This window comes from Rhinopithecus bieti, unplaced genomic scaffold, assembly GCF_001698545.2.
Source record: "Rhinopithecus bieti isolate Rb0 unplaced genomic scaffold, ASM169854v2 scaffold_30687, whole genome shotgun sequence".
Classification (NCBI taxonomy): domain Eukaryota; kingdom Metazoa; phylum Chordata; class Mammalia; order Primates; family Cercopithecidae; genus Rhinopithecus; species Rhinopithecus bieti.
This window is the reverse complement of record NW_016813366.1, coordinates 749,889-774,385: the sequence shown is the minus strand read 5'-3', so window position 1 is coordinate 774,385 and position 24,497 is coordinate 749,889. Positions and strand designations below refer to the sequence as shown.

At 59.3% G+C, this 24,497-nt stretch overlaps 2 protein-coding genes across 12 annotated transcripts in view; both read left to right on the top strand.

Annotated features, from left to right (window-relative positions):
• Positions 1-860: 860 nt before the first annotated feature.
• On the top strand, positions 861-19,243 carry PIP5K1C (phosphatidylinositol-4-phosphate 5-kinase type 1 gamma). Of its 9 annotated transcripts, none has more exons than XR_001880648.1 (12): positions 863-2,237; positions 3,448-3,496; positions 4,362-4,446; positions 6,174-6,338; positions 7,035-7,173; positions 7,490-7,522; positions 8,614-8,718; positions 10,945-11,077; positions 11,742-11,877; positions 12,118-12,195; positions 15,900-15,983; positions 16,265-16,283. XR_001880648.1 is itself a non-coding variant. In XM_017848012.1 (12 exons), the coding sequence occupies exons 2-12, from the start codon at positions 2,155-2,157 to the stop codon at positions 16,480-16,482; spliced, it is 1,224 nt and encodes a 407-aa protein (XP_017703501.1). In that variant the 5' UTR covers positions 867-1,681; position 2,154; the 3' UTR covers positions 16,483-19,243. The 9 variants fall into 9 exon arrangements, 8 of the variants coding, with proteins under 8 accessions (XP_017703503.1, XP_017703502.1, XP_017703504.1 ...); XM_017848012.1 differs by lacking the exon at positions 15,900-15,983 and having other exon boundaries at positions 867-1,681; positions 2,154-2,237; positions 16,265-19,243; XM_017848014.1 differs by lacking the exons at positions 15,900-15,983; positions 16,265-16,283 and adding an exon at positions 15,344-15,893 and having other exon boundaries at positions 861-2,237.
• Positions 19,244-22,615: 3,372 nt separating this feature from the next.
• The window catches only part of CACTIN (cactin, spliceosome C complex subunit), a 17,477-nt gene continuing 15,595 nt past the window's right edge, over positions 22,616-24,497 (top strand). For all 3 annotated transcript variants that reach the window (XM_017848011.1, XM_017848008.1, XM_017848009.1), the window contains exon 1: positions 22,616-22,845. In XM_017848011.1, coding sequence (XP_017703500.1) covers positions 22,673-22,845 — 173 coding nt within the window. In that variant the 5' untranslated portion in view covers positions 22,616-22,672. The remainder of the gene's footprint in view (positions 22,846-24,497) is intronic.

Below are 24,497 nucleotides of genomic sequence, written 5' to 3'. Positions count from 1 at the left end.
TAATCAAAGGCGGCTTCTCACTCATGGACCACAGCAGGGCAAGAATGGAAGCAGGACGGTCAGTTAGGAAGCTCTCTCTCAAGTAGTCCGGCAGCATCACCTACTACTGGACTAGAATGGTTTAGTGGAGGTGGAAAGAAGTCAAAGACTCAGGATATACTTTGATGGTACCAACAGGTTTTGCTGAAGGATTTAAAGGTAAAGGAATGAGAGAAATCAAGAATAGCTCATAGAATTTTAGCCTGAACAACAGAATGAGTAGCAGTGACATTTACTAAAATTGACAAGACTGAGAGAGGTGCAGGTTTGGGGGTGAAAATCAAGATTTTGGGGGGACACATTAAGTTTGAGATGCCAGTCTGACATTCATATGGAGACATCAAGTAGGCAGTTATTTACAGGAGCTAGGAATTACACACAGAGGTCACTGTCACAGAGACATATTTTGGAGTCATCTATTTATAAATGGTATCTAAAGCATAGGACTAGGTAAACTCACATAGGGAGAGAGGGTAGAGAAGGTGACTCAGCACAGAACCCTGGACACTTTGATATTTACAGGTTGAGAAGCCAATTAAGAAGCCCAAGAAAGGATAACCAGGCCGGGCGCGGTGGCTCAAGCCTGTAAACCCAGCACTTTGGGAGGCCGAGACGGGCGGATCACGAGGTCAGGAGATCAAGACCATCCTGGCTAACACGGTGAAACCCCGTCTCTACTAAAAAAATACAAAAAACTAGCCGGGCGAGGTGGCGGGCGCCTATAGTCCCAGCTACTCGGGAGGCTGAGGCAGGAGAATGGCGTGAACCCGGGAGGCGGAGCTTGCAGTGAGCCCGAGATCGCGCCACTGCACTCCAGCCTGGGCGACAGAGCGAGACTCTGCCTCAAAAAAAAAAAAAACAAAAAAACAAAAAAATGCTGCCACGGAAGATGGGAGCGGTGGTAGAGAGAAGAGGCCCACACCTCAGTGGCCTACAGTGATGTCTCTGCTGGACGCTAGGGGCGGAGGGAGCAGACAGGCCCTGCCCTCACAGGGCTCGGGGTTTGGTTGGGGAGATACTCACGAGCCCTTCTGGAACACTGTGAATGTTAGGGCCAGGTCATTCTCTGGTATGGGGCTGTCCTGGGGCTGTCCTGGGCACTGCAGGGTGCTGAGCAGCGTCCTGGGCCTCCACCCACTCCGGGCCAGGAGCACCCCCGAGTTGTGACAACCACAGATGTCCCCAGATGTGGCCCCAGGGGGCGGGTTGGACAGGTGTCATATAGCAGTGCTGAGATTGTGCTCTGGTCACAGCAGCACTCTGACAGTGGGGGCAGGCCCGAGCCTTCACTTTGGTACCTGTTCAGTCCTCCCAGCAGCCTTGGAGGAGGGAGGTGGGCTTCCCCCGTTTCCAGCTGAGGAAGTAGGCTCCTAGGTTGGGGGGCAGCCTTCCCCAGTGGAGCCATGCAGGTGTGGAGCCAAGTTCCACCTGGCCTGGCCCCAGGGGCGGTGCTGGCTCGCACTAGGCCACCTGCTGGGCTTTGGTTTGCAAAGGCGGTGGTATTTCCCATGAATGGCAGAGGAGGAGCCGGGGCCCCAACCAGGGTGTAGCTGCGGGGAGTGCAGGAGCCAAGACCAGGCACAGCTCCGCCTCCGACCATCCTGGCGTTTGTAGGGTCTTCGTGGGCCTGGCAGGGGAGCAGGTGAGTGCACCAGCCTGTGGCGTGAGCAGAGCGTGCAGGGCCCTGGCCCAGCGGGTCTGGCTCCTGGTGGCTTCAGGATGGCTGCTGCACGTGTGGCCTCACTAACTGTGCTGGGCATGGTCCCGGGTGACAATTAACTCCCCAGGCTGTACCTGAGACCCCATGGCCCTACCTAGGCATGCAGCGTGCGTGTGTGTGCACGTACATGTGTGTGCATGTGTGTCCATGCACACGTGTGTGGTGGCAGGGTATGTGCCCAGGCCTCCTAGCTGGGATTCCTCAGCAGCGCCTGGGCCCGGGTTTGAGACTGGGGATGATGGAGGGACATCAGGACGGAGATTCTCGGGTGCCAGGCCCCACTCCAAGAGCTTGGCCGAGCTGCCACCCACAGGAGCAGGTGGACTCCCCAGCCCTGCCTGCCTCGAGTCCCAGGTCTGTGGGATGCTGACGGTGCCCTCGTCCTCTCTCCCAGGATGGGCGGGATCCCTGCTGTGAACGGCCGCGGGGAGCGGCTGCTGCTGCACATTGGCATCATTGACATCCTGCAATCCTACAGGTGGGTGCCAGGTCTGCAGTCCCACAGAGGGGTGCCCGGGTCTGCAGTCCTACAGGTGGACGCCCCGGGTCTGCAGCCCCACAGGTGGACGCCCCGGGTCTGCAGCCCCACAGGTGGGTGGGTGCTCCCAGGACACCCATGCACGGAGGCGCTTGCCTGTGGAAACAGCTGCACCAGCAGCTCTCGGGGCTTCTTCAATCTTCTGAAAAGCTCTTGCTTGGCTGCCCCTTCTTGAGCCCTAAAGGAAGGTGTTTGGTCGCCTTGAAAATCCAGAGTGAGTTGGGCGTGGTGGTCCACACCTATAATCTAGTGCTGTGGGAGGCCGAGGCGGGAGGATCGCTTGAGCCCAGGAGTTTGAGACCAGCCTGGGCAACATAGCAAGACCCCACCTCTACGAAATATCAAAAAATTAACCGAGCTTGGTCATGCTCCTGCAGTCCCAGCTACTCAGGAGGCCGAGGCAGGAGGATTCCTTGGGCCCAGGAGTTCAGGGCTGCAGCAGTGAGCTATGATGGCCGTGCTGCACTTCAGGCTGGGTGACAGAGCAAGACCCTGTCTCAAAAAAAAAAAAAAGAAAATCCAAGGAGTGGGTTTGAGGCCTCCCTTTGGGGCTCGAATATGTGTCTTTTGGTTTTTCATTTGTTTGTTTTGAGACAAAGTCTCACTCTGTCACTCAGGCTGAAGAGCAGTGGTGCGATCTTGGCTCACTGCAGCTTCCACCTTCTGAGTCGACCCTATTCTCCCATCTCAGCCTCCCGAGTAGCTGGGATTACCGGCACGCGCCACCATGCCTGGCTAATTTTTGTGTTTTTAGTAGAGACGGGTTTCACCATGTTGGCCAGGCTGGTCTCGAACTCCTGACCTCAGGTGATCCACCTACCTTGGCCTCCCAAAGTGCTGGGATTACAGGTATGAGCTACCATGCCTGGCTGGGGCTCTAGAATGTTGAAAGACAGGTCACGCCCTCGGTACTATGGACATTGGGACCAGATGGTTCTCTGGAGTGGGGCCATCCTGGGCACTGCAGGGTACTAAGCTGAGAGCCTCCACCTACTCCCTGCCAGGAGCGCCTGTCGCCCTGAGTTTTGACAGCCACGATTGCTGAAGGCCATGGCCCAGGGTCCTCGGGGGTGCACAGTGGCCCCTGAGTGAGGCAGCGTGGCATAGGCTTGGCTGATGTCAGCTGCCACTCTGGGCGCTCTCTCCACAGGTTCATCAAGAAGCTGGAGCACACCTGGAAGGCCCTCGTCCATGATGGGGTGAGCACCTGCACCCCTCCTCCCATCCTTCCTCTGTCCTCCTGTCTGTCGTCCCAGCCTTCCTCCCATCCATGACTCCACAAATGCACACTACCTCCTGGGGCCAAGCACCGAGGACTGACTAACAGCCTGTAGAATCCAAGATCCCAACAGGCACCCCCATTTTTCAAGAGTGTGTAGAAAGTCCAGGCGGGAGCTTCCAGAACAAGCATTGGGCGTGTCAGGGGGGCGGCCAGCAGAGGCCTCTGGGGATGTCTTGGACCTTGCCAAGGCCCAGAACCCGCTGCCTAGGGCAGATAGGAGTGCTGTCTTGCTCTGACGAGGCCGGCCAGGGTGTCCTGTGCTGCCGCCCGACACCGCTGGGGTTGTCCTTGTCCCCTGGCCCACAGTGGCCGGGCACCGCCTCCCACTGCCGGCTTCGAGGGTGGAGTCATTCACAGTCCTGGTACGTGGGCCACTCCTCACCCAAGGAGGCTGGGAAAGGAGGCTGCATTCTGGGAGGCCAAGGGTCACATCCCAGCAGGGCCCCAGCCAGACCGTCCTACCTCAACCTCCCCTGCAAGTCCATGTGGGCCACTGCGCCTGGCCGAAATACTTTATTCATAGCTGGTTGAAAAAGTCAAAAATGCGAATAGGTCTCTAGCGGAAAAGCTTCCACCCATTCCCTGGCACCCAGTCTCTCCCCAGAGGGAGCCACTGTTCCCTGTTCCGTGAGCCCCTCCCAGAAAGCCACAGCAGCACGGGCCCATCTCAAGCCTTTTCACACAGAAGGTGCTCCCCGCACACACACAGCGTCTGTCCAGGGCTGTCTCCAGCTGTTGGTTGATGCGCCCTCTGCCCCCGGGCACCCCCAACTCTCTTTCAGGACACGGTGTCTGTCCACCGCCCCAGCTTCTACGCCGAGCGCTTTTTCAAGTTCATGAGCAACACGGTCTTTCGGAAGAACTCCTGTAAGCCACCTGAGCCCTGCGGGGCGGGAGGGACACCGGGGGAGGCCGAGAGCCCCGTGGGGCGGGAGGGACCCCGAGGGAGGCCGAGAGCCCCGTGGGGCGGGAGGGACTCGGGGGGAGGCAGTAAACCCAGAGCCCCTGTACCCCCCTCAGACCGGGCCTCATCCAGAGGTAGGATAGTCGGGACATTTGCTCTGCACAGGAGCCACCGCCGGAGTCTGAATCCTGAATCCTGGCCTGGCCTCGTCCTGCCTTGTGGCCTTGAACAGGCATTTCCCTCTGTGCCTCGGTTTCCCCATTGGCACAGCACTGTGAGAGTACAGTGTTTATATATGGGATGGGCGGGCCTGGCCCAGCAGGCAGCTCAGTATGTGGGGCTCCGACAGCATCACCATTGCCACGGAAATCCATCCTGGGCAGGGGAACCCAGGAGGCCAGCATAGCAGGGCGTGGCCGGGGAGGTCACAGGGCAAACAATGGTGGGGAAGATGGGGACTCAGGGTTCACCCACAGGGTACCCGGGGGAGGTCCCCATTTCTCAGGGCTCAGCCTCCCCTCATGGGCCACTGTAGCATCTGGATGCAGACTCAGGGTTCCACGTCCCCGTGCAGACCTCAGCCCGTGGCCCACCTGCTGCCAGACGGGTTCCTCTCTGGGGTCTGTTTCTCACCCACCCTCCCCACTAGTAGGCTCTCGGGCTACCCAGCATCCTGCACAGGCCTGGCACACAGAGGTGCTTGGGAAGTGTCTGGGGTGGGCATGAATGATCTGCAGGTCCGCACCCACAGGGTTGCTCCCGGGAGACAGCAGGGACAGGCACGCCAGTGCCCAGCACTTGCAGTCAGGCTGCTCTTCCCGGCCTGCACACCTGCTCCCAGCCCCGAGGCCAGGGACCCCCTCTCATTGACACCATGGGAATTGGCAGACACCACGCATTGGGATCTGTCTCCAGAGAGCTGACTGTCGAGCCTGTCCGCGCACCCCATCCTCTGGGACCGATGCCACAGGATCATTCCCAGTCATTCAGGGCTGTTTGCCAGCCTTTGGCGACTGTAGGAAGCTGCACAAGGCAAACTGAGCACCTACTGTTTACCAGGAGCTGTGTGGGTCATTCTGGGGGCAGAGGTCACGAGAGCTTGGTGAGGAGGCAGAGCTCACACAACACTGAGAACAGGCCCGGCCCTGTGTAGGGCATCACCTGCTGCACCACACCCCACCGCTAAGGTCGGCCAATGGGGCCCAGAGAGACTGAGCCACACAGCCAGCGGGCGAGCCTGGATCTGGGCTCAGGCCCTACATGCTGAACCATTGGCTTCTCTAACCACAATACCTGTTGCTGTCTAAGACTGTCAGTGTCCATCTGAAAATGGGGGCCCTGCCCGGGCTGGGCCGCACATGGAAGGGCATAAAGCTTGCAGGTATCCCTGGCCAGCTGGATAGACGGGAGTCACAGGTCTGCAGGACCCCGGGAGGTGCAGGCACTGTGCCAGGGTCCCAGTGTGTCTCATAGAGACGGTCGGGTAGGCAGGACAGGCAACTCAGGCTCTCAGTCCCTCCCTAGGCACAGCCCGGTTTTCCACCAAGAGGCTTTGCTGCTTCCCAGCCTCAGGGACGGGCAGGGGCCTGGTGGGTCTCAGGGACACGGGTATATTCGGGCAGCGGCCCTGTCTGGGCTTTGCTATGAGCCCCCAGCAACCCCAAGCACCAACACCCATCCTCCCCTGCAGCCCTGAAGTCCTCGCCCTCCAAGAAGGGACGCAGTGGAGCCCTGCTGGCTGTGAAACCCCTGGGGCCCACAGCTGCCTTCTCGGCCAGCCAGATCCCCAGCGAGCGGGAGGAGGCCCAGTACGACCTGCGGGGGGCCCGCAGCTACCCCACGCTGGAGGACGAAGGTGAGGGGCAGAGGGCAGAGTGCGCCTGTGGGGGCTGCAGGGGGTGTCAGCAGCAGCCCAGTGGGTGGGGCGCCGCCTCATCCTGAGTTCTCATCTCTGTCTTCCCCTCCGGATCTGGGATCCGCAGAACCTCCTGCCCAGGGACTGGGGGCTTCTGGGATGGCCCCAGGGAAGAGTCCAGGGAGAGCTGAGTGTAGAAGGCTCCACTGGGTGGGGTGGTGACAGCTCCCGCCTTCTCTCACGGTCACTGATCTGAGGCGCACCAGGATGCCATCGAAGTCACGTAGCCCCCAGGCTACGCCTGATGTCAGGGAGCGCAGGGGACAGAATGAAGGAATTGACATAGCCATGCAAGGGCCCTAGGGCAGGACCACACTGCTGGGGGAACAGCAAGGAGCCAAGCAGCAGGGAGGGGAAGAGAGGAAGAGGGGAAGAGAGCAGTGGGGAGGGGACGGGCCAGGTTGCACAGGGCCTTCTGGGCTGTGTAGGGCTGTGGATTCTATTTTGAGAGCGGTCAGAAGCCTTCGTGTGAAGGGGGAAGGTCGTCCTTCCCTGCCGTGTGGGGAGGTGGGCATGTCCGGGAGGCAGGCAGGCACTGGGCGTGGGTTCCCAGGGTGAGCCAAGCCTCAGGGAGAATCGACTGTGTGTTTGGGGGCCTGGAGGCTCCGCAAGGTACCCACCGTCCTCTCCCTACAGGCCGGCCTGACCTTCTGCCCTGCACGCCACCTTCTTTTGAAGAAGCCACTACAGCTTCCATTGCCACCACTCTGTCATCCACATCCCTCTCCATTCCTGAGCGGTCCCCCTCGGAGACTTCGGAGCAGCCTCGGTACAGGTGGGCGGGGCATCCACTGTGCATGTGGGTAGAGTATCCTACATACAGAAGGGTGAGGCATCCGCTGTGCATGTGGGCGGGGCATCCTATGTACAGGAGGGTGGGGCATCTGCTTTGCATGTGGGCGGAGCATCCGCTGCGTATGTGGGTGGGGCATTCTATGTACAGAAGAGTGGGGCATCCGACGTGTAGGAGGGAGTGGCATCTGTACAGGTGGGCGGGGCAGCCAGGTAGGCAGGTGGGTAGGCAGGGCAGGTAGACTGAGCAGGCGGGCCATCCTCTTTCTGGGTGTCACCTGTTTGCTGTGTCTCTGCAGGCGGCGCACACAGTCCTCCGGACAGGATGGCAGGTGAGACCCTGCCCCCTTCCCTCCCTGGGTCTCACCAGCTCCTCCTGCATAGCTCCCAGCTCCCATTCCCGCTCCCCAGCCCATTCCTGCCCCCCAGTCCCTCTGCTCTCTGCCCATTCTTTCCTGGGGACAGATTTAAGGTTCCAGCACTCGGCCCTAGCACTGCACACAATCTTCGAGCCGCTTTGTGTTTCTTACACCCTGGGACAGCTGTGGCCTGTTGGATCCTTCTTTTTCTTCTTCTATTAAGTTTTTTCTAACCTAAGATACAGTGGGAACGTTGTGAAATGCCCCCGTCCTGCCCAAGGCCCGTCTCCTCCCCAGGAGCAACCACTGGGACTGTGGGTTTTGTCTCTTGGCAGATACTTTCTGGGAACACAGCAGATGTGCACCAGACTTTGTTTCTCTTTTATTTTCACACCAATGGGCACACCCGTGCGTGCCGCCCGCATCTTGCTGTTGTCACTCGACTGACGGGGATCTCGGGCGGGTGTGCGCCGTTCCTGTCACGCCTGCGTGCCGTCCTTCCATCCCATGGACTGCACCTGGCTTTAATGCCCAGCCCTTGGGGACATTGGTGAGGTTCCCGGGGTCTCGCTCTTGTGAACACCGGGGCAGTGGCAAGATGTTGCTTTCCTTAACCGTGTTTTAATCACTGCCGCCTGATGAAAGAAACCCCTTGGTGCCATGGGTGGGATGTGGCCCTCCCCTTGGTCCAGCGTGCCATTTGGAGAGGCTACACAGCCAGGCCCGGCTGCTGGGACACTGATTCACCTGTGTCAGGGCCTCAGCTGCCAGGTGCAGGCACCCCCAGGGGGTGGGCAGGGTCTGTGGCGCGCAAGCTGGTCGGGGCTGCCATTCGCTCATATGCCCCCAGAGCCTGCTACACCCCAGGCCCTGTCGGCACCACAGTCACCAAGGGACCCAGGTGGACAGTCCCCCGGCTGGGAGTGACAGCCAGAAAGACCAGGCCCAAGCAGGAGGCTCCCCGCTCCCCTCTGGGACTGGCCCTGGAGTTCACTGGGCACTCCTGGGGGTAGGACGGGGGAAGCGAGGAGGGAGCCTGAGACACAACCTCCCATTGCCTGCAGGCCGCAGGAGGAGCTGCCCGCAGAAGGGGACCTGCAGCAGATTACGGTGCAGGTGGAGCCTGCGTGCAGTGTGGAGATCGTGGTCCCCAAAGAGGAGGACGCAGGGTGAGCCTGGCTTGGCGGGAGGTCGGGGCGCCCTCCCGCTGCGGGCCGGGAGGAGCCAAGAGCAACCCGAGGTTCTGTCGTGAAGTCATTCTTTCTTACTGGGTTGTATTCGCAGACAGTGGATTTTCCCATGAGGTTATTTTTTGATTGAAGGGAGTGGTTCTTCACTAGCCGAGGTGATCCTGGCCCCCAGGGGAAACTGGGCGATGCCTGGGGGCGTTTGTGGCCGTGAGTGGTGGCCAGGGACGCTGCTCAGCATTAGCCTGCAGTGCCCGGGATGGCCTCACCCCAGAGAAGGACCTGGTTCCAGTATCCACAGGGCCCAGGCAAGAGACCCTGGGCTAAAGGCTGTGTAAGAACATCTCTGAACTTCCAAGCGTTTAACAAATTTTTTTTTACCTTTTTAGTATTTATTTTATTTTATTTTAATTTTAATTTCTTTATTTTATTTTATATTTTATTTTTATTTTTTGAGACGGAGTCTCCGCTCTGCTGCCCGCCCAGGCCTGGAGTGCAGTGGCCGGATCTCAGCTCACTGCAAGCCCGCTCCCGGGTTTATGCCATTCTCCTGCCTCCGCCTCCCGAGTAGCTGGGACACAGGCGCTCCGCCATGCTCGCCCGCTAGTTTTTTGTATTTTTTTAGTAGAGACGGGTTTCACCGTGTTACGCCCGGATTGGGTCTCGACTCCTGACCATCGTGATCCGCCCGTCCTCGCCTCCCAAAATGCTGGATTACAGGCTTGAGCCACCGCGCCCAGCCTATTTTTATTTTTTTGTGAGACAGAATATTGCTGTGTTGCCCAGCCTGGAGGGCAGTGGCTTTATCTTGGCTCACTACAGCCTCCACCTCCTGGGTTCAAGTGATTCTCCTGCCTCAGCCTCCCACCAGGCGTGGCTAATTTTTTGTATTTTTAGTAGAAACGGGGTTTCACTGTGTTAGCCAGGATAGTCTCGATCTCCTGACCTCGTGATCTGCCTGCCTCGGCCTCCCAAAGTACTGGGATTATAGGCTCCACGCCCAGCCTGTCTTTACTTTTTTGTCATCTGTCTGGTGTGTGTAATCCCATGCTTGCATTGTTACCAAATTCTTCTTGCCTTTCTAATGATTTTTGCGTGAGATGGTTTTTTATTTTTGTTCCAAGAGAGTTTTTTTTAGCACTCACAGCAGCACAGACCGAAAAATAAAGCCCTGACAGGGTTTATCTTCCACCCGGTGCCCGTGCCACTGTCAGCTCCTTGCCATTGCCAAACCTCACACCTTAAATTTCAGGCTTTGCTAAAAGGAACTGAGCCTCCGACGTGGCAGGAGGGCGTGCTTAGCCTCATTCGTGGGATGAACACTATGCACCGTGTGGCCATAGCCAAGGCCAAGGCCGTTCCTCACCTCCTCTCTGTGCCTCCGTTTCCGCAAATGCAACACAGGGGCAGTAGCTGCACCCTCTCCATCCCCCATGATAGACTCAGTGGGTTAATCACAGGAGCCGGCCCTGGCATGTAGTAAGTGCTCAGTGAAAAGGACAGAGAGGCTGGGCTCGGGGGCTCCCATCTGTGATCCCTCCTAAAGGAGACTGAGGCAGGAGGGTTGCTTGACCCCACAAGTTGGAGACCTGCCTGGGCAACATAGTGAGACCCCATCTCTACAGAATAAAAAAAAATTAGTTGGGCGTAGCAGTACACACCTATAGTCTCAACTACTTGGGAGGCCAAGGTTGGAGGATCGCTTGAGCCGGGAGGTGGAGGCTGCAGTGAGCCGTGATTACACCACTGCATGCCAGCTTGGCTGATGGAACGAGAGCCTGTCTCAAACACATCAATAAAGAAGAAAGAAGCTCTGATCCCAGTGGCTAGGTGCCATCTCTCCCCACTTTACAGCTGAGGAAACTGAAGTTCAGAGGAGGAACTGGCCCTCCCAGGGTGGCACAGCTGGTGAGGGTGAGGCCAGCACCTGCCCACAGGTGTGTGTGTGTCTGAGCTGGGAGTAGCAGGGCCACGCTGTCAGTGAGCTGGCAGGTCACTCCTAGGGTCAGCATTTGAGGGCTTCTTGGGGAGGTTTGTTCTGATTTGCGTTGAATGGCAGGCGCAGGAGCGCGTGGCCTGTGGTCAGCTGCCTGGGTTTTCGGCTCAGTGATGACCGTGTGAAGCCCCTGCCTGGATCCTGAGTCGGGGCGCAGGGAGCCTCTTTGTGGGGGCTGAGGGTCAAGACCTTCTGTCTATCCCTGTCCCCAGGGTGGAGGCTTCCACAGCCGGTGCCGCTGCCGCTGTTGAAGCAGAAACTGCCAGCCAGGCCTCGGACGAGGAGGGCGCACCCGCCAGCCAGGCCTCGGACGAGGAGGACACGCCCGCCACTGACATCTACTTTGTAAGTGCCCCAGGCTCTTCCTGCCACCGGCTTGTCAACCAGACTCTCTCACACACGCTCCACTGTGTGTACACCGTGTACACAGCCCCACACAGGCACGTGAGTGTGCCCTGTCGACCCACCCACATGCTCTCTCACCAGCCAGCACTCTCACGACACTCCTACGCGCACCCACCAGCCACGTTCACACCCACCTTCTCTTCCTGGTCTAACCCCACGGAGGGAGAAGCTCCTCCAGACCAGGCCTTTCTGGACCTTCTCCCTGTCGCCGTGGGCGTGGCCAGGTGGGCTCATCCTTGAGGAGGATCAGGGGACCAGGCAGCGGCAGGAGAGCCTCATGCTCCCACGTTGTGGGCTGGGGACTCATGACTGCTACTGGGCAGGGCTGGGTCTGCCCGGACCTGGGATCCCTGCTCCCCCTTGCCAGGGTCTGGGTGAGGCAGCTGCCGGGCAACCAGCAAGGCCTGGGGTATCCAGGTAGCGTCTCCACTCCCCAGTGGTCCCACTCAGGTCACAGGGAGGGCTGGAGGCTGCAGCCCACTTCCCAGATAGTTTGTTCTTACCCTCCTGGGAAGGTGGGCTGGGCACAGGCACCAGGCCTCAGGGCCTGTTTTGCGGGCACCTACTGGCTGCTTCATAACTAACTCCCCTGCTCTGTCTCCAGTGGCGCCTCTGGGGTTCCCATGCCCCCACCTGGCCCTGGAGAAGGGAGGGACGGGCCGCGTGCCTGTGCCCCCAGCCACCCCATGTCGTCACCCCTTTCCCCAGGACTGGTTCGTGCGTGTCCTGGTCTCTGGATGGTACGGGGGCCCTGGGGGCCATGTCCTGCTGTGTGTCTGTGTGCTGATGCCCTGCTGGGTGGGCAGCGGAGAAGGGAGAAGGGTCCTCGGTCCCACCCTGGCAACCCCCACCTTCTGCTTGGCAGTCAGCTGTCCCCACCCGCTCCCCGCTGCCTCCCTCCACCTCTCCCACCCGACCACGGGGGCAGCCGCCTCATCCGCTATCCTGTTTTCCTTCCTCCTCCGGCCCGCCCCGTCCAGTTCACGGATGGGAGGTACTGGATTTACTCTCCCCACCATCACCGACTGCGGGCCATGACGCTGAGCGCCTCAGGGACTGTAAGTGACCGCAGCCGGCCACCCTGGGGAGAAGGGGCGGTGCCCCTCGGGCAGCAGGGAGCTGCAGGTCCCCTGCCGGAAGCTCAGTGTCTGACGTCTGTTGTTTTCCAGAAGGGCTTTGGGGCAATCACAGCCGTAGTTGAGGTCGGCCACGCTGGCCCCGGGCCAGGTGCCGGGCTGCGCGCACCACTGGGAATGTCACTCAGCCCCATGTCGCACCGGGCACTCCACAGGGCGGCACCATTGCCAGGTGCACAGCTGAGGCCCAGGGTCTGCCTCGGACCCCGGCCGGACCCCAACCAGCCCCTCTCTGCCTCTGGACCCCCGCCCTCCCATGTCAGGGTGTCTTGGGTGGATGCTTCTCGCTCGTACAGACCTGGCTCCCCTGGCCTACCTGACTGTATATGGGAGGTCGCACAGGTCAGCCGAGCGGCTGCAGAGCCAGGCTCTGAACTGCAGGGCCATGGAGACGGGGAAGAGATGGTCTCTCCACACCCACCTCACGGATGGAGGTGCTGAGGCCTCAGCTACCCTGGGAGCCTGGGAGACCACACGGTTTAGTCACAATCCAGATCCCCAAGCTCTCAAGGAGTTCCCCCTGGGACACCACATGGGCCCCACGTAGCCGTGAGCTTCTCAGGGCCTGCTGTTGTCATTATGACCAATAAGCAAGGGGCCCAGAGAGGCTAAGAGACCTGCCCAGTGCCGCACAGCCAGAACAGGGCGCAGACCCAAAGCAGGAGTGTCTCCTCAAGACAAAGCCCCCGCCGAGGCCGCCCTGACTCCCCGCCCATCAGCAGACCATTCTGAACACTGCTGTGTGCCAGGCACTGTGGAGTGATCCCCGCGAGCCAGCAGGAAGCCAGCCATCGTAGACCCACGCCCCGGAGATCGTCAGGGAGCTCCCCAGAGGGGCCTGCTGGGAGGGGGAGCACTGGAGAGACCCAGCGGCCCTGCCGGTCACCCCACCACAGGCAGGGAGCAGTTCGCAGAGGCCGCCTACAGAGGGGGGTGCCTGGATTTTGAAAAACACCTGGTTTGAAAGGGCAGATGTGGGGAGGGTGGTCTCGGCAGCAGGCACAGCCAAAGTGTGGGGGCCAGAGGGGAGGCAGGGCAGCCGTTCAAAGCACCCCAAGGCCTGAGTGCTGAAGAGGCTGTGCCCTTGGTTCTGGTTTTCCTGGGGTCACCCGGTTCTGGATTCCAGCTGCCACTGCCCCCCACTTCCCCTCTCTGCGCAGCTGGTGGCTGAGGAGGTCCCTCTCTGTCCCCCCAACTCCTGCAGGACAAGGAAGCCAGCTGTTCTGCCCTTTTCTTTGTCTTCTTTTTTTATTTTTTGAGACGGAGTCTCGCTCTGTCGCCCAGGCTGGAGTGCAGTGGCATGATCTCAGCTCCCTGCAACCTCTACCTCCCAGGTACAAGCAATTCTCCTGCCTCAGCTTCCTGAGTAGCTGAGAATACAGGCGCCTGCCACCACACCTGGCTAATTTTGGGTCTTCTGTTTGTTTTTTTTTTTCGAGACAGTCTCACTCTGTCGCCCAGGCTGGAATGCAGTGGCTTAATCTCGGCTCACTGCAACCTCTGCCGCCTGGGTTCAAGCAATTTTCCTGCCTCAGCCTCCCAAGTAGCTGGGATTACAGGCTCCTGCCACCATGCCCCGATAATTTTTTGTATTTTTAGTAGAGATGGGGTTTCACCGTGTTGGTCAGGCTGGTCCCGAACTCCTGACCTGAGGTGATCCGCCTGCCTCGGCCTCCCAAAGTTCTGGGATTTCAGGCGTGAGCCACCACGCCCAGCCTTAATCTTTGTATTTTTAGTAGAGATGGGGTTTCGCCATCTTGGCCAGGCTGGTCTGGAACTCCTGACCTCAAGTGATCCACCTGCCTTGGCCTCCCAAAGTGCTGGGATGACAGGCATGAGCTCCTGCACCTGGCCTGTACCCCCATTTCTAACGCTGTCGCAGAAGGATACTGTCGTCCCTGCCCAGGTGCTGTGTGCGCAGTGCCGCCCAGGACACCCCTCCCAGAGAGCAGCTCTGAGTGGCTGCTGCCACCCTCCTCCCCGCGGGCCAGCTCTTTCACGGCTCAGGTGGGGACCCTGTTTTGTTTTGGCCCCACATTTTCAAGTCCCCATGGGAGCCATCAGTGCAGCCACCAAATCAGTACCAAGCACACACGCAGGCTTCCCACACCGGGCTCTCGAGGGACATTGCAGGGGCGGACCTGACCTACCGTTCCCACATCAGGAATTCCAGGCTACATTTGCTTTCCTCCTAGAGGAATGGGCAAGGCCTGCGCTGGGGTCCTGGCCCCTCGGTGCAGGAGTCAGTCCTCCACGATGGCGGCCTCGCAGGGCAGGAGCACGCTGCCCTTGGTGCCCAGGGGCCGGGAACGGGGGTCTGGTGGGAGCTGTAGGATCGGGCAGGGTGGAGTGAGCACAGAGGTGAGCCCTTTAGAGTGGGCGTGGAGGCAGGACCTGAGGCAGGGAGAGGCAGTGCCTCTGCAGGTGAGGCCTGGGCTCACCTGGAGCGCGAGGGAGGCCCCTGCTGGCCCAGGCTGGGAGCTGGGAGCCAGCACAGGCAGGGGCGCAGGCCTGATAAGGAGGCATGGGTTGGCCCGGGCAGCGGGTGGGCAGCGCTGTCCTGACTGGAAGGACAAGCAGTAGGTCTTGGGGTGACGGACTGGGTTGTGGCTGTGACAAGTTTAGGGGCCGAGGGCTGCCAGGTGGACATGGCCAGGCAGCTGTGTACTCAGGCCTGGCGCTTCAGGCTGAGGCCGGGCCCGGTGGAAATTCACAGGTCATCTGTGCTGGGAGGGGCATTGAAGGCTGGGGTGGTAATAGAGGCCCAAGAGAGAGGAGTATGCAATAAGGAAGACAGGGAGGCCAGGCTGGAGCCCTGAGGAAGCAGCCTGGGGGCAGGAGAAGCAGAGGGAGCTTGAGGGGTCGGGGGCTTCTCAGTGGGCGGGGCAGAGGTGTTGGAGGAACGCACCCTTCCTCCCTCCTCAGGTCCCACCCAGACCTGGGACCCCTCACGCAGGCATAGCTGGGAAGAGATGTCTGTGTCCCAGCACACGGCCCTGTCTGTGCCTAGCCCTGAACTTGGCCCTCACTCTGCCCCACTGCTCAGGAAGGTGTCTCCTGGCTCTTGCAGGGTGGGCAGTCCGAGCCTCAGTCTCTCCTGAGCACATCTGTGTTGGCAGAGGGGGTGGCCCTGCCCACGGGCAGCCGTGTGTTCAGGTCCTGAAAGGCTTCTGGATTGGGAAGTAGGTCTGGCACCCTGACTTCCCAGGACCCTCACAGAGAGCCCCCAGGAGCCTGTGCGCTGGTGCCCATGGCACAGGCAGGATTGGGGGCTGTGGTGGGGCCGGGCTGTGGAGGAGGAGGAGGAACAGTCGGTGCTCCAGGTTGTGACCCCCACCCGCTTCCGCCGGCTCTGTCACCTGCTGTCTCAGGCCCCGCCTTGACTGAACTAACTGCTTTCTGCCGCCTGCCCCACCCTGCCATGCTGAGCTGAGGCCCTGGGCCCGTCCAGGTTGGGAGCGGGTCCACCGGGTCAGAGAGGGCAGCCAGTCTGAGCCACGCCTCGTCCTCCATGGGGGATTCGCCTCTTTTATGTTCTCCTGTCTCTTCCTTCCTCCCTCTGCCTCTCTTGCGCCTCCTCGCACCCTGCTCTTCTGCGCCCTCCTGCACGCGCGCCCACCCGCCAGCCCACCGATGAGAGGAGCTGGGTGTACTCCCCACTCCACTATAGCGCCCAGGCCCCCCCGGCCTCCGACGGCGAGAGCGACACAGTAAGTGCGGCCCAGATGCGCCCGCCGGCCCTGTGGGCTCCAAGGTCCTACTGAGCGTGGTCCCCAGCCACTGGGACAAGCAGGGACTGAGGCCTGGGGCGGGAGGGCACAGGTGGCCCAGAGCTCCACCCTGGGCTCTCTGGCTCTGAGGTGGCCGTGGGGTGTCTCAGGGCCTGTGTTGGCCCAACGAAGCCAGTCCCTGGCAGGGGGCCTGGCGGGTGGCCTGGGGTGGGCCTCACCCCGCCTGCCACCCACCTTCATTTGTTCTCTTGCTCTTGCAGTAATTTCTATGCAGTCCCCAACCCAGAGCCGAGCTCCACTTTCGCTCCGGCCGCCTCTGGAGGCGCTGCCCACCCTGCTGAGGCCCAGAGCTCGGGAGATGCCCGCCTCACCGCCCCACTGGACCTCATCCTCCCCCTGCACGGATGCCGATGGCCGGACCCCTCCCCGACAAGCCTCCCAGGGCCCCGGCACCCCCGTCGGCAGCCTGCCCCAGTGAGACCGACCCTCCCGAGCAGCAAATCGCATTTGAGTCCTTACTCGGCACAGAGACGGAAGCACGTGTGTGCTGTTTTAGTAAAAGACCAAAAAAAGACAAAAACCCAACCCAGATGAAGAAGAGCCCCCGCCCACTGCCCTCTGGTTCTCTGCTGTGCCTGCATGTGTCCTGAGGAGGGAGCCAGGCTGTTCCCGGTGGCCTCTGGGGACCTGAGCCCCGGGGGCCCCATCAGCCTGCAGAGGGGACGGCTGGGGTCCCAAGCCACTCTGTCTCTGTCCACCTGGGAAGCGGACCCTCCGGCCCTCAGCTTGGGTTTGGGGGCCTCAGTGCAGAACATCTGGCCTGAGCATCGACTGTGGGGACAGCCATCACCCTGCCAAGCACTGCAGCCACTCAGCAGCTGTGTTCCCGCCGCAGTGGGGCCCTGACACCCACCTTCCAGGTGCCCCTCGAGCAAAAACCTCTGGCGCCTCCGATCCAGACCCACTGCAGCGGGAGGGCCAGGCCTGCTCTCCCCCAGGCCACTACCCGTTCTGGTGGAGCTCCGGGCTGGGGGCTTGGCGTTCTCTTCCGATGTGGGCCACTCAGCAACTGGCATGGAGGGCTCAGGCAACGGAGACGCTTTCTCCACGGACGGACGGAGCGGGAGGCCGGGCCTTGGGCCACAGGAGACCAGCTCAGGGTGGAAGGTCAGGCTCCCCGACCCCTCCACCTGGAGGCACGGCCTAGGGGGCCAGGCCCGGCTCCACAGGAGTCTCCTTCAGGACTGGCATGGGTGTCGTGGCCTCTCTCTTGTTTGAGTGATGTGGTATCTCCGAGGAGAGGAGAGACTTTGTTTCTGGCTCATTTCCCTCCAAGAGGGCAGCACTCCCAGTGGGGACTGAGCCCAGACAGCCCTGGGGCAGCTTCCTGGGGCCGCTGCACTCAGAGGGTGCTGGTTGGAGTCGAGAGCTCAGCACAGCCGCCCACCCTGCCCTTCCCCAGGACCCCTGAGAGGGGCTTGTGGGTGATGGCCGTGGGGTTCCCCACTCCCGAGACGTGCCCAGGATGGGAGGAGCTGGCGTGGAAGCTGCACCTCGGGAAGAACTCCTCTCCAGCCCTGGCAGAGCCTGATGTGGGGTCTGAGATGGCCAGAGAACCTCCCAGGCGGGGCTCTGTGTTTGTCTGTTGCAAGCTCTGTACAACGCCACGTCACCCCCTCTCCACCTCCTGTCGGCCTCCCGCACGGTCCATGCACTGCGCCTGGAAGGGCCCTGCTGTGGAGAAGCCGGCCCCATCCCCGAGGCCCTCAGCGAGGACACACTCCACAAGAGCAGCCCTTCCACTCTCCGCCGAGGAGAGGGGCCGACCCTCCTCGGGAACCGGCTACCCGCGTGGCTCCCATCAGGACAAGCCCACGTGGGGTCCTCCCTGCCTGCTTGAAGAGTCTGTCCAGCCCCGGGAAGCAGCCTTGGCCCCGGTTCACAGCCTGGTCCTCATCTGCTGGCACCGGGCATCCACCAATCAGCCCCCTCGTCCCTCCGAAGGACACCCGGCGGGCACGCCCCGGGGAGGCAGGGGCAGAGATCAGAAGGGGTGTCTGGGACCTGGATGACCAACAGGGACGGGGCATTGTCGTCATCTCAAAGGCCCACACCCCAGAGGCCACACTGAGCCTCCCAGGGAGCCCTCGAGTGCCCCTGCCCAGAGCCCTGGCACCAGAGACATGGAGAGCCTGTGGGGGTGACTCGGAGCAGCAGGTGTGGTCCCGGCGGGCAGCACCGCGTCCAGGGTAGCCTCCCTCCGCTGAGTGAGTCACGTGACACCAGTGCCCGGCCAGCACTCCCTTGCAGGAGAAATTTGCAAACCTCTGTGGATACCACATTTCCATTTTTGTGTTGTCTCCGAGGCCCCTTTGGAGATCTACTTTGTTGGTTGTGTTTTTTGGTTCCTTTCAGAGAACTGTAAACCGAGGCTGAAGTGCCCCACTGACTGTGCTGAGGGGCGGGGGCAGGAGGACGGCAAGACCTATTTATAATATTTAGCGAACTCGGCCTCCCTCAGATCCCCCGCGAGGGAGGCCGCTGGACCCGCCCCACTGTCCCCCACGGTAGAAGTCTGTAAATACCTTGGTGACCAATGCCCACGTCCCCTCCTGGGTCACCTCTGATGGCCGCCGTCCACTAAGAATGTGGACAGTGTCCAAATTCCTGTACTGTAATGACTAAAAGGCGTTTTCTCTGAGACTGACAAGGCAGAAACTTCCATGTGTCTCCTGCCAGGCTCTGTTCCCCTACGCCATCCCGACATGTCCCCGTTCCCCCAAAACCTGGCTCAGTGCAATACTCCCGTTGCCATGGGGTCCTTCACCATGGTACTGTCTCCACAGCCCCTCAGCCCCCACCCCAGGATAGGCGCCCACCACCTCCTCCTCGTCCCCGGTGGTCAATCGCTCCTCCTGTCCCCACCCCAGTCCCATTTTTATGGCTGAACTGATTCTGAAACAAAATGAAACTGCAAATCTCGTGTGTCTTAACTCCCCCCGGGGATTCCACTGCATTCCTCTGCCCCGTGGTCTGGTGCGTGACAATCCAAAGCGCCGCGCCTCGTGGTCGAGACGAGGGTGCTATGTCCCTCAGATCCAGAGCCGTGGGCGCCTCTGAAACCATACAGCCACTCCTGGCCCCAAACAACACTGGTTTGCAGCCCAGGTTCCTCACCCACCCATCCCCGCCACACCCCGTCTTTTTAGAGGTCTCTCTAATAAATCGGGTAATAAGCATCCACCTGCTTGTCTGCCTTTCTGTGGGTTCTGGGATCTGGTTGGGAATTTGAGGACTGATTTTGTTTTCTGGTTTTTTTTTTTTTTTTTTTTTTTTTTTTGAGATGGAGTCTCCTGTCACCCAGGCTGGAGTGCAGTGGTGCAATCCCAGCTCACTGCAACCTCTGCCTCCCTGGTTCAAGCCATTCTCCTGCCTCAGCCTCCTGAGTAGCTGGGATTACAGGCACGCACCACCACGCCTGGCTAATTTTTTTGTATTTTTAGTAGAGACGGGGTTTCACCATGTTGGCCAGGCTGGTCTCAAACTCCTGACCTCAAAGGACCCGCCCGCCTCAGCCTCCCAAAGTGCTGAGATTACAGGCATGAGCCACCGCGCCCGGCCTGAGGTCTGACTTTGAAACTTAGAGAAGAGGCCAGGCGCGGTGGCTCAAGCCTGTAATCCCAGCACTTTGGGAGGCCGAGATGGGCGGATCACAAGGTCAGGAGATCGAGACCATCCTGGCTAACACGGTGAAACCCCGTCTCTACTAAAATACAAAAACTAGCCGGGCAAGGTGGCGGCGCCTGTAGTCCCAGCTACTCAAGAGGCTGAGGCAGGAGAATGGCGTAAACCCGGGAGGCGGAGCTTGCAGTGAGCTGAGATCCGGCCACTGTACTCCAGCCCCGGCGACAGAGTGAGACTCCGCCTCAAAAAAAAAAAAAGAAACTTAGAGAAGAAACGTTTGTGAGATTGATGCTAATACCAGTAATAGAACCCAAACACCTTGCCAGCTGTGAACCTCCTTCAGTTCAGCTCAGAAAACATCTGTGCTTCCAACATCTGTGCAGCCCTCCGAAGTTTGTGTTTGTTCTGCTAGGGCGGTTCAAATTCAGTCATGTTTGGACCCCTTGAAGGGAAAAGATTTCTCTTGGTCTCCCAGATTGAGAAACTACATTGAAAGTAAGATCCTGGCCAGGTGTGGTGGCGCACACCTGTAATCCCAGCTACTCGGGAGGCCAAGGCCAGAGAATTGCTTGAACCTGGGAGGCAGAGGTTGCAGTGAGCTGAGATCGCACCCCTGCACTCCAGCCTGGGCGACAGAGCAAGACCCTTGTCTCAAAAAAAAAAAGAAAAAGTAAGATCCTGCCTTTAGTAAGGGAGCCCTTGGAACAATGCTGTTTTCAGCACAGCTGTTTTATAAACTGAACATGGAGGTGATCTTGTTTTAAGCTTGTTTGTTTGTTTGAAATGGAGTCATGCTCTGTCACCTAAGCTGGAATGCAATGATACGGTCTCGGCTCACTGCAACCTCCGCCTCCCAGGTTCAAGCAGTTCTCCTGCCTCGGCCTCCCGAGTACCTGGGACTACAGGTGCCCGGCACTACACCCAGCTAAATTTTGTATTTTTAGTAGAGATGGGGTTTCACCGTGTTGACAAGGCTGGTCTCAAACTCCTGACCTCAGGTGATCCACCCACCTTGGCCTCCCAAAGTGCTGGGATTACAGGACTGAGCCATCAGGCCCAGACCATGCAGCCAATCTCTAATGTGCTGCAAGGATGCATCTGAATTTTGGGAAGAACAGGGTCGGGCCTTCGCCTTGTTTTAGACCATCCCAACACCAGGACAACCCACATCTCAGGACCGGCAAGGTCATCATCTAGAGTGTCAGGAGATGGTCTTCTGCTTCCTTTGTAAGGTTCCATCCTTGCCTTAACACCAAGCAAAGCATACAAAGCCAGCGTTTGCGGAGATGTTAGGAAGTTGTATTCCAAGATAAACATTTTATTTATTTATTTATTTAGAAACGGAGACTTGCTCTGTTGCCCAGGTTGGAGTGCAGTGGTGCGATCTCAACTCACAGGAACCTCCATTTCCTGGGTTCAAGCGATTCTTCTGCTTCAGCCTCCCGAGTAGCTGGAATTACAATCGTGCCACCATGCCTGGCTAATTTTTGTATTTTTAGTAGAGATGGGGTTTCATCATGTTGGCCAGGCTGGTCTCAAACTCCTGACCTCAAGATCCACCTGCCTCGGCCTCCCAAAGTGTTGGGATTACAGGCATGAGCCACTGTGCCCGACTCAAGATAAACATTTTAATTTTTTTTTTTTTTTTTTTTTTTTTTTTTTTTTTTTTTTTTTTTTTGAGATGGAGTCTTGCTTTGTCACCGAGGCCGTAGTGCAGTGGTGCAATCTTGGCTCACTGCAACCTCTGCCTCCCGGGTTCACGCAATTCTCCTGCCTCAGCCTCCCAAGTAGCTGGGATTATAGGTGCCTGCCACCACACCTGGCTAATTTTTGTATTATTGAGTAGAGATAGGGTTTCACCATATTGGCCAGGCTGGTCTTGAATTCCTGACCCCAGGTGATCCGCCCGCCTGGGCCTCCCAAAGTGCTGGGATTACAGGCGTGAGCCACCGCGCCCGACCAAGATAAACATTTTAAAAGTTTGCTTAAATTACCATCCTTCAGAAACAGGCCTTCCTAGCCCTGAGTGGTTAGAACTGCAGGGGGTGGTGGTAGCAGCATGGGCTGGGGGAGCCCAAGACGGCATATCAGCGTCTTCCAGGTCTCTGGCCTCGAGCCTTGCCCCTGAAGTCCGTCCTCCCATGCCAAACTTGTTTCAACAGCAAGTCCCCCAAACCCTGCTCACAACCCTCCCACTGGTCCCCAGCACCCACACCACAAAGCTGGGCAGCCTGGGTTGAGAAGGTAGGTGTTAAATGTGACTTTACCTCCCTGAGCCTCAGTTTCCCCCCGAGCCTCAGTTTCCCCATCTCTAAAATGAGTTGATGGGGGAATACAGGGAGTTATCAAAGTCTTTTTTTTTTTTAAAGCTTAACTCCCAAAATACACAGGTGTTCATTGGCAGGTGGTTCATTGGCAGGTGGTGGAGCATAACGATGACTCTCATAGGAAGGCTTTTCAGTTTCTGTCCCCGCGCCCACCCTCTGCCCTCTGGAGCTGCCTGGTACCTAAGCCCTTCCTGGTTCCTCGCCTTTCGGGGACCTCGCTCCCCAGACACGCCTCTCATTGGCCGCGCCCCTGGTCACACCAATGAAGCGCCACTTCGGGCCTAGACCCGCTTCTTATTGGTCCCGCCTCCGCAGGCCCCTCCCCGCATAAGGTTCCTGGTTTGCCCTTGCCCGGCCCACAGTTTCTCAGGCCCCCTGAGGTGCGGGGACCCGCCTGGGGCTGTCTCCGACACTGCCTGAAAGGAGAACCCCTCGCCCTGGAGCCTACAATGTCAGTGGAGTCAATCACACGGTCCACATTTGCAGACGTAGTAGAGAGTCTGGGGCGTCGGAGTCCTTGCAGGCTGTGGCGGCGTGATGGGTGCTCTCTCCCGGCTCAGGCCCGGATGGGGCAGTCTGGAGAGCGCCGTGAGCGAGAAAGGCCCCCAGCGCAGGCTTCGGCTATTGGTGTCGGCGTCGCGGCCACTGGCCCAGCCGATGGGTCGGGACACACGCTCGCGCTCGCGGTCAGCGGGTCGCCGCGGCCGAAGGCAGCGGAGCCAGAGCGGGAGCTGGAGCCGAAGTCGGAGCAGGAGCCATGGGCGGCGAAACCGTCGGCGCCGGGAGGACGAGGGACGGCGCAGACGGAGGCGGCGGAGCCGGGAGCGTAGGTGGGGTCGCTGCGGGAGCAGCGCTGGGGATTCGGCTCCTACCTCAGGAGGGCCCGACCGAGGGTTGGAGATCCCGGGGAACTGGGAGATCCCCGACTTACTCGGGGAGGGCTTCCTGGAGAAGGGGACAACTGACCACGAGTCGCTGTTAACCTGACAGCGGAAGGCAGGCGAGAGGCGTTCCAGGCAGGGGACCGGGTGGTTGGAGGGACAACCCGGAGCCGGGTGAGCGAAGCGGCGGGGAGGTAACGAGAGGCCAGATCATATCGAGCCCTGTGTGCTCAGCACAGTAGATCTTGGTTATTAGTCGGAGGGAAATGGGGAGCCTTGAGAGGAATTTGGGCAGGGGAGTGACGTGGACTGACTTACTGTGCAAACTTTCTGGCTTTGAGGTGGAGAAGGAATGGAGCGGGGTGGGCAGGAGCGGCACCAGAGGAGGACGGCACAGTTGTCCAGACAGTAGATGATGGCAGCCTCGATGACAGAGAGTCTGTAGGCAACCACAGCGGGGAAAGTGCGTAGATTTCAGAGGGATTCTGGAAGTAGAGGTGACAACATTTGCTAATGGAGGTGGACTGTGGGAGGGAAGAAGACTCGGTGTCAGCTGGCAGGACTCACAGCTGACTCCTAGTACCTTAATCTCAGCTTCCCCACGGCCCACGGTCCTTTGCTTCTGGAGATGGGACACTTAGTCGGATCTGCCTTGAGCTGGCTCCAGTACAGAGAAACCAGAATGGTGACAGGGACTGATCCCCAGACCGGGGCTCCAGTGCTGGCTCAGCCCTTTCGTGGCTGTGACACTCAGGCCAGTCTTGCCTCACTCTGGGCCAAGTTCACTCATCTGCTGTGGTTGTTTGTTTGTTTGTTTTTGAGACGGAGTCTTCCTCTGTCGCCCAGGCTTGGGTGGAGTGGCGCGATGTCGGCTCACTGTTACCTGTGCTTCCTGGGTTCAAGCGATTCTTCAGCCTCAGCCTCCCGGGTAGCCGAGATTACAGGCGCATGTTGCCAACCCAGCTAATTTTTTTTTTTTTTTTTTTTTTTTTTTGAGACGGAGTCTCGCTGTGCCGCCTAGGCTGGAGTGCAGTGGCCGGATCTCAGCTCACTGCAAGCTCCGCCTCCCGGGTTTACGCCATTCTCCTGCCTCAGCCTCCCGAGTAGCTGGGATTACAGGCGGCCGCCACCTTGCCCGGCTAGGTTTTTTTGGTATATTTTTTAGTAGAGACGGGGTTTCACCGTGTTAGCCAGGATGGTCTCTATCTCCTGACCTCGTGATCCGCCCACCTCGGCCTCCCAAAGTGCTGGGATTACAGGCTTGAGCCACCGCGCCCGGCCTAATTTTTGTATTTTTTAGTAGAGCTGGGGTTTCTCCATGTTGACCAGGCAGGTCTTGAACTCCTGACCTCAAGTGATCCTGGCCCTCAAGAGATCTCCCAAAGTGCTGGGATTACAGGCTTGAGCCACCATGCCTGGCCATAAGTCTTGTTTTTATTTTTATTTTATTTATTTATTTTTTATTTATTTTTTTTGAGACAGAGTCTTGCTCTGTCGCCCAGGCTGGAGTGTAGTGGCCGGATCTCGGCTCACTGCAAGCTCCGCCTTCTGGGTTTACGCCATTCTCCTGCCTCAGCCTCCTGAGTAGCTGGGACTACAGG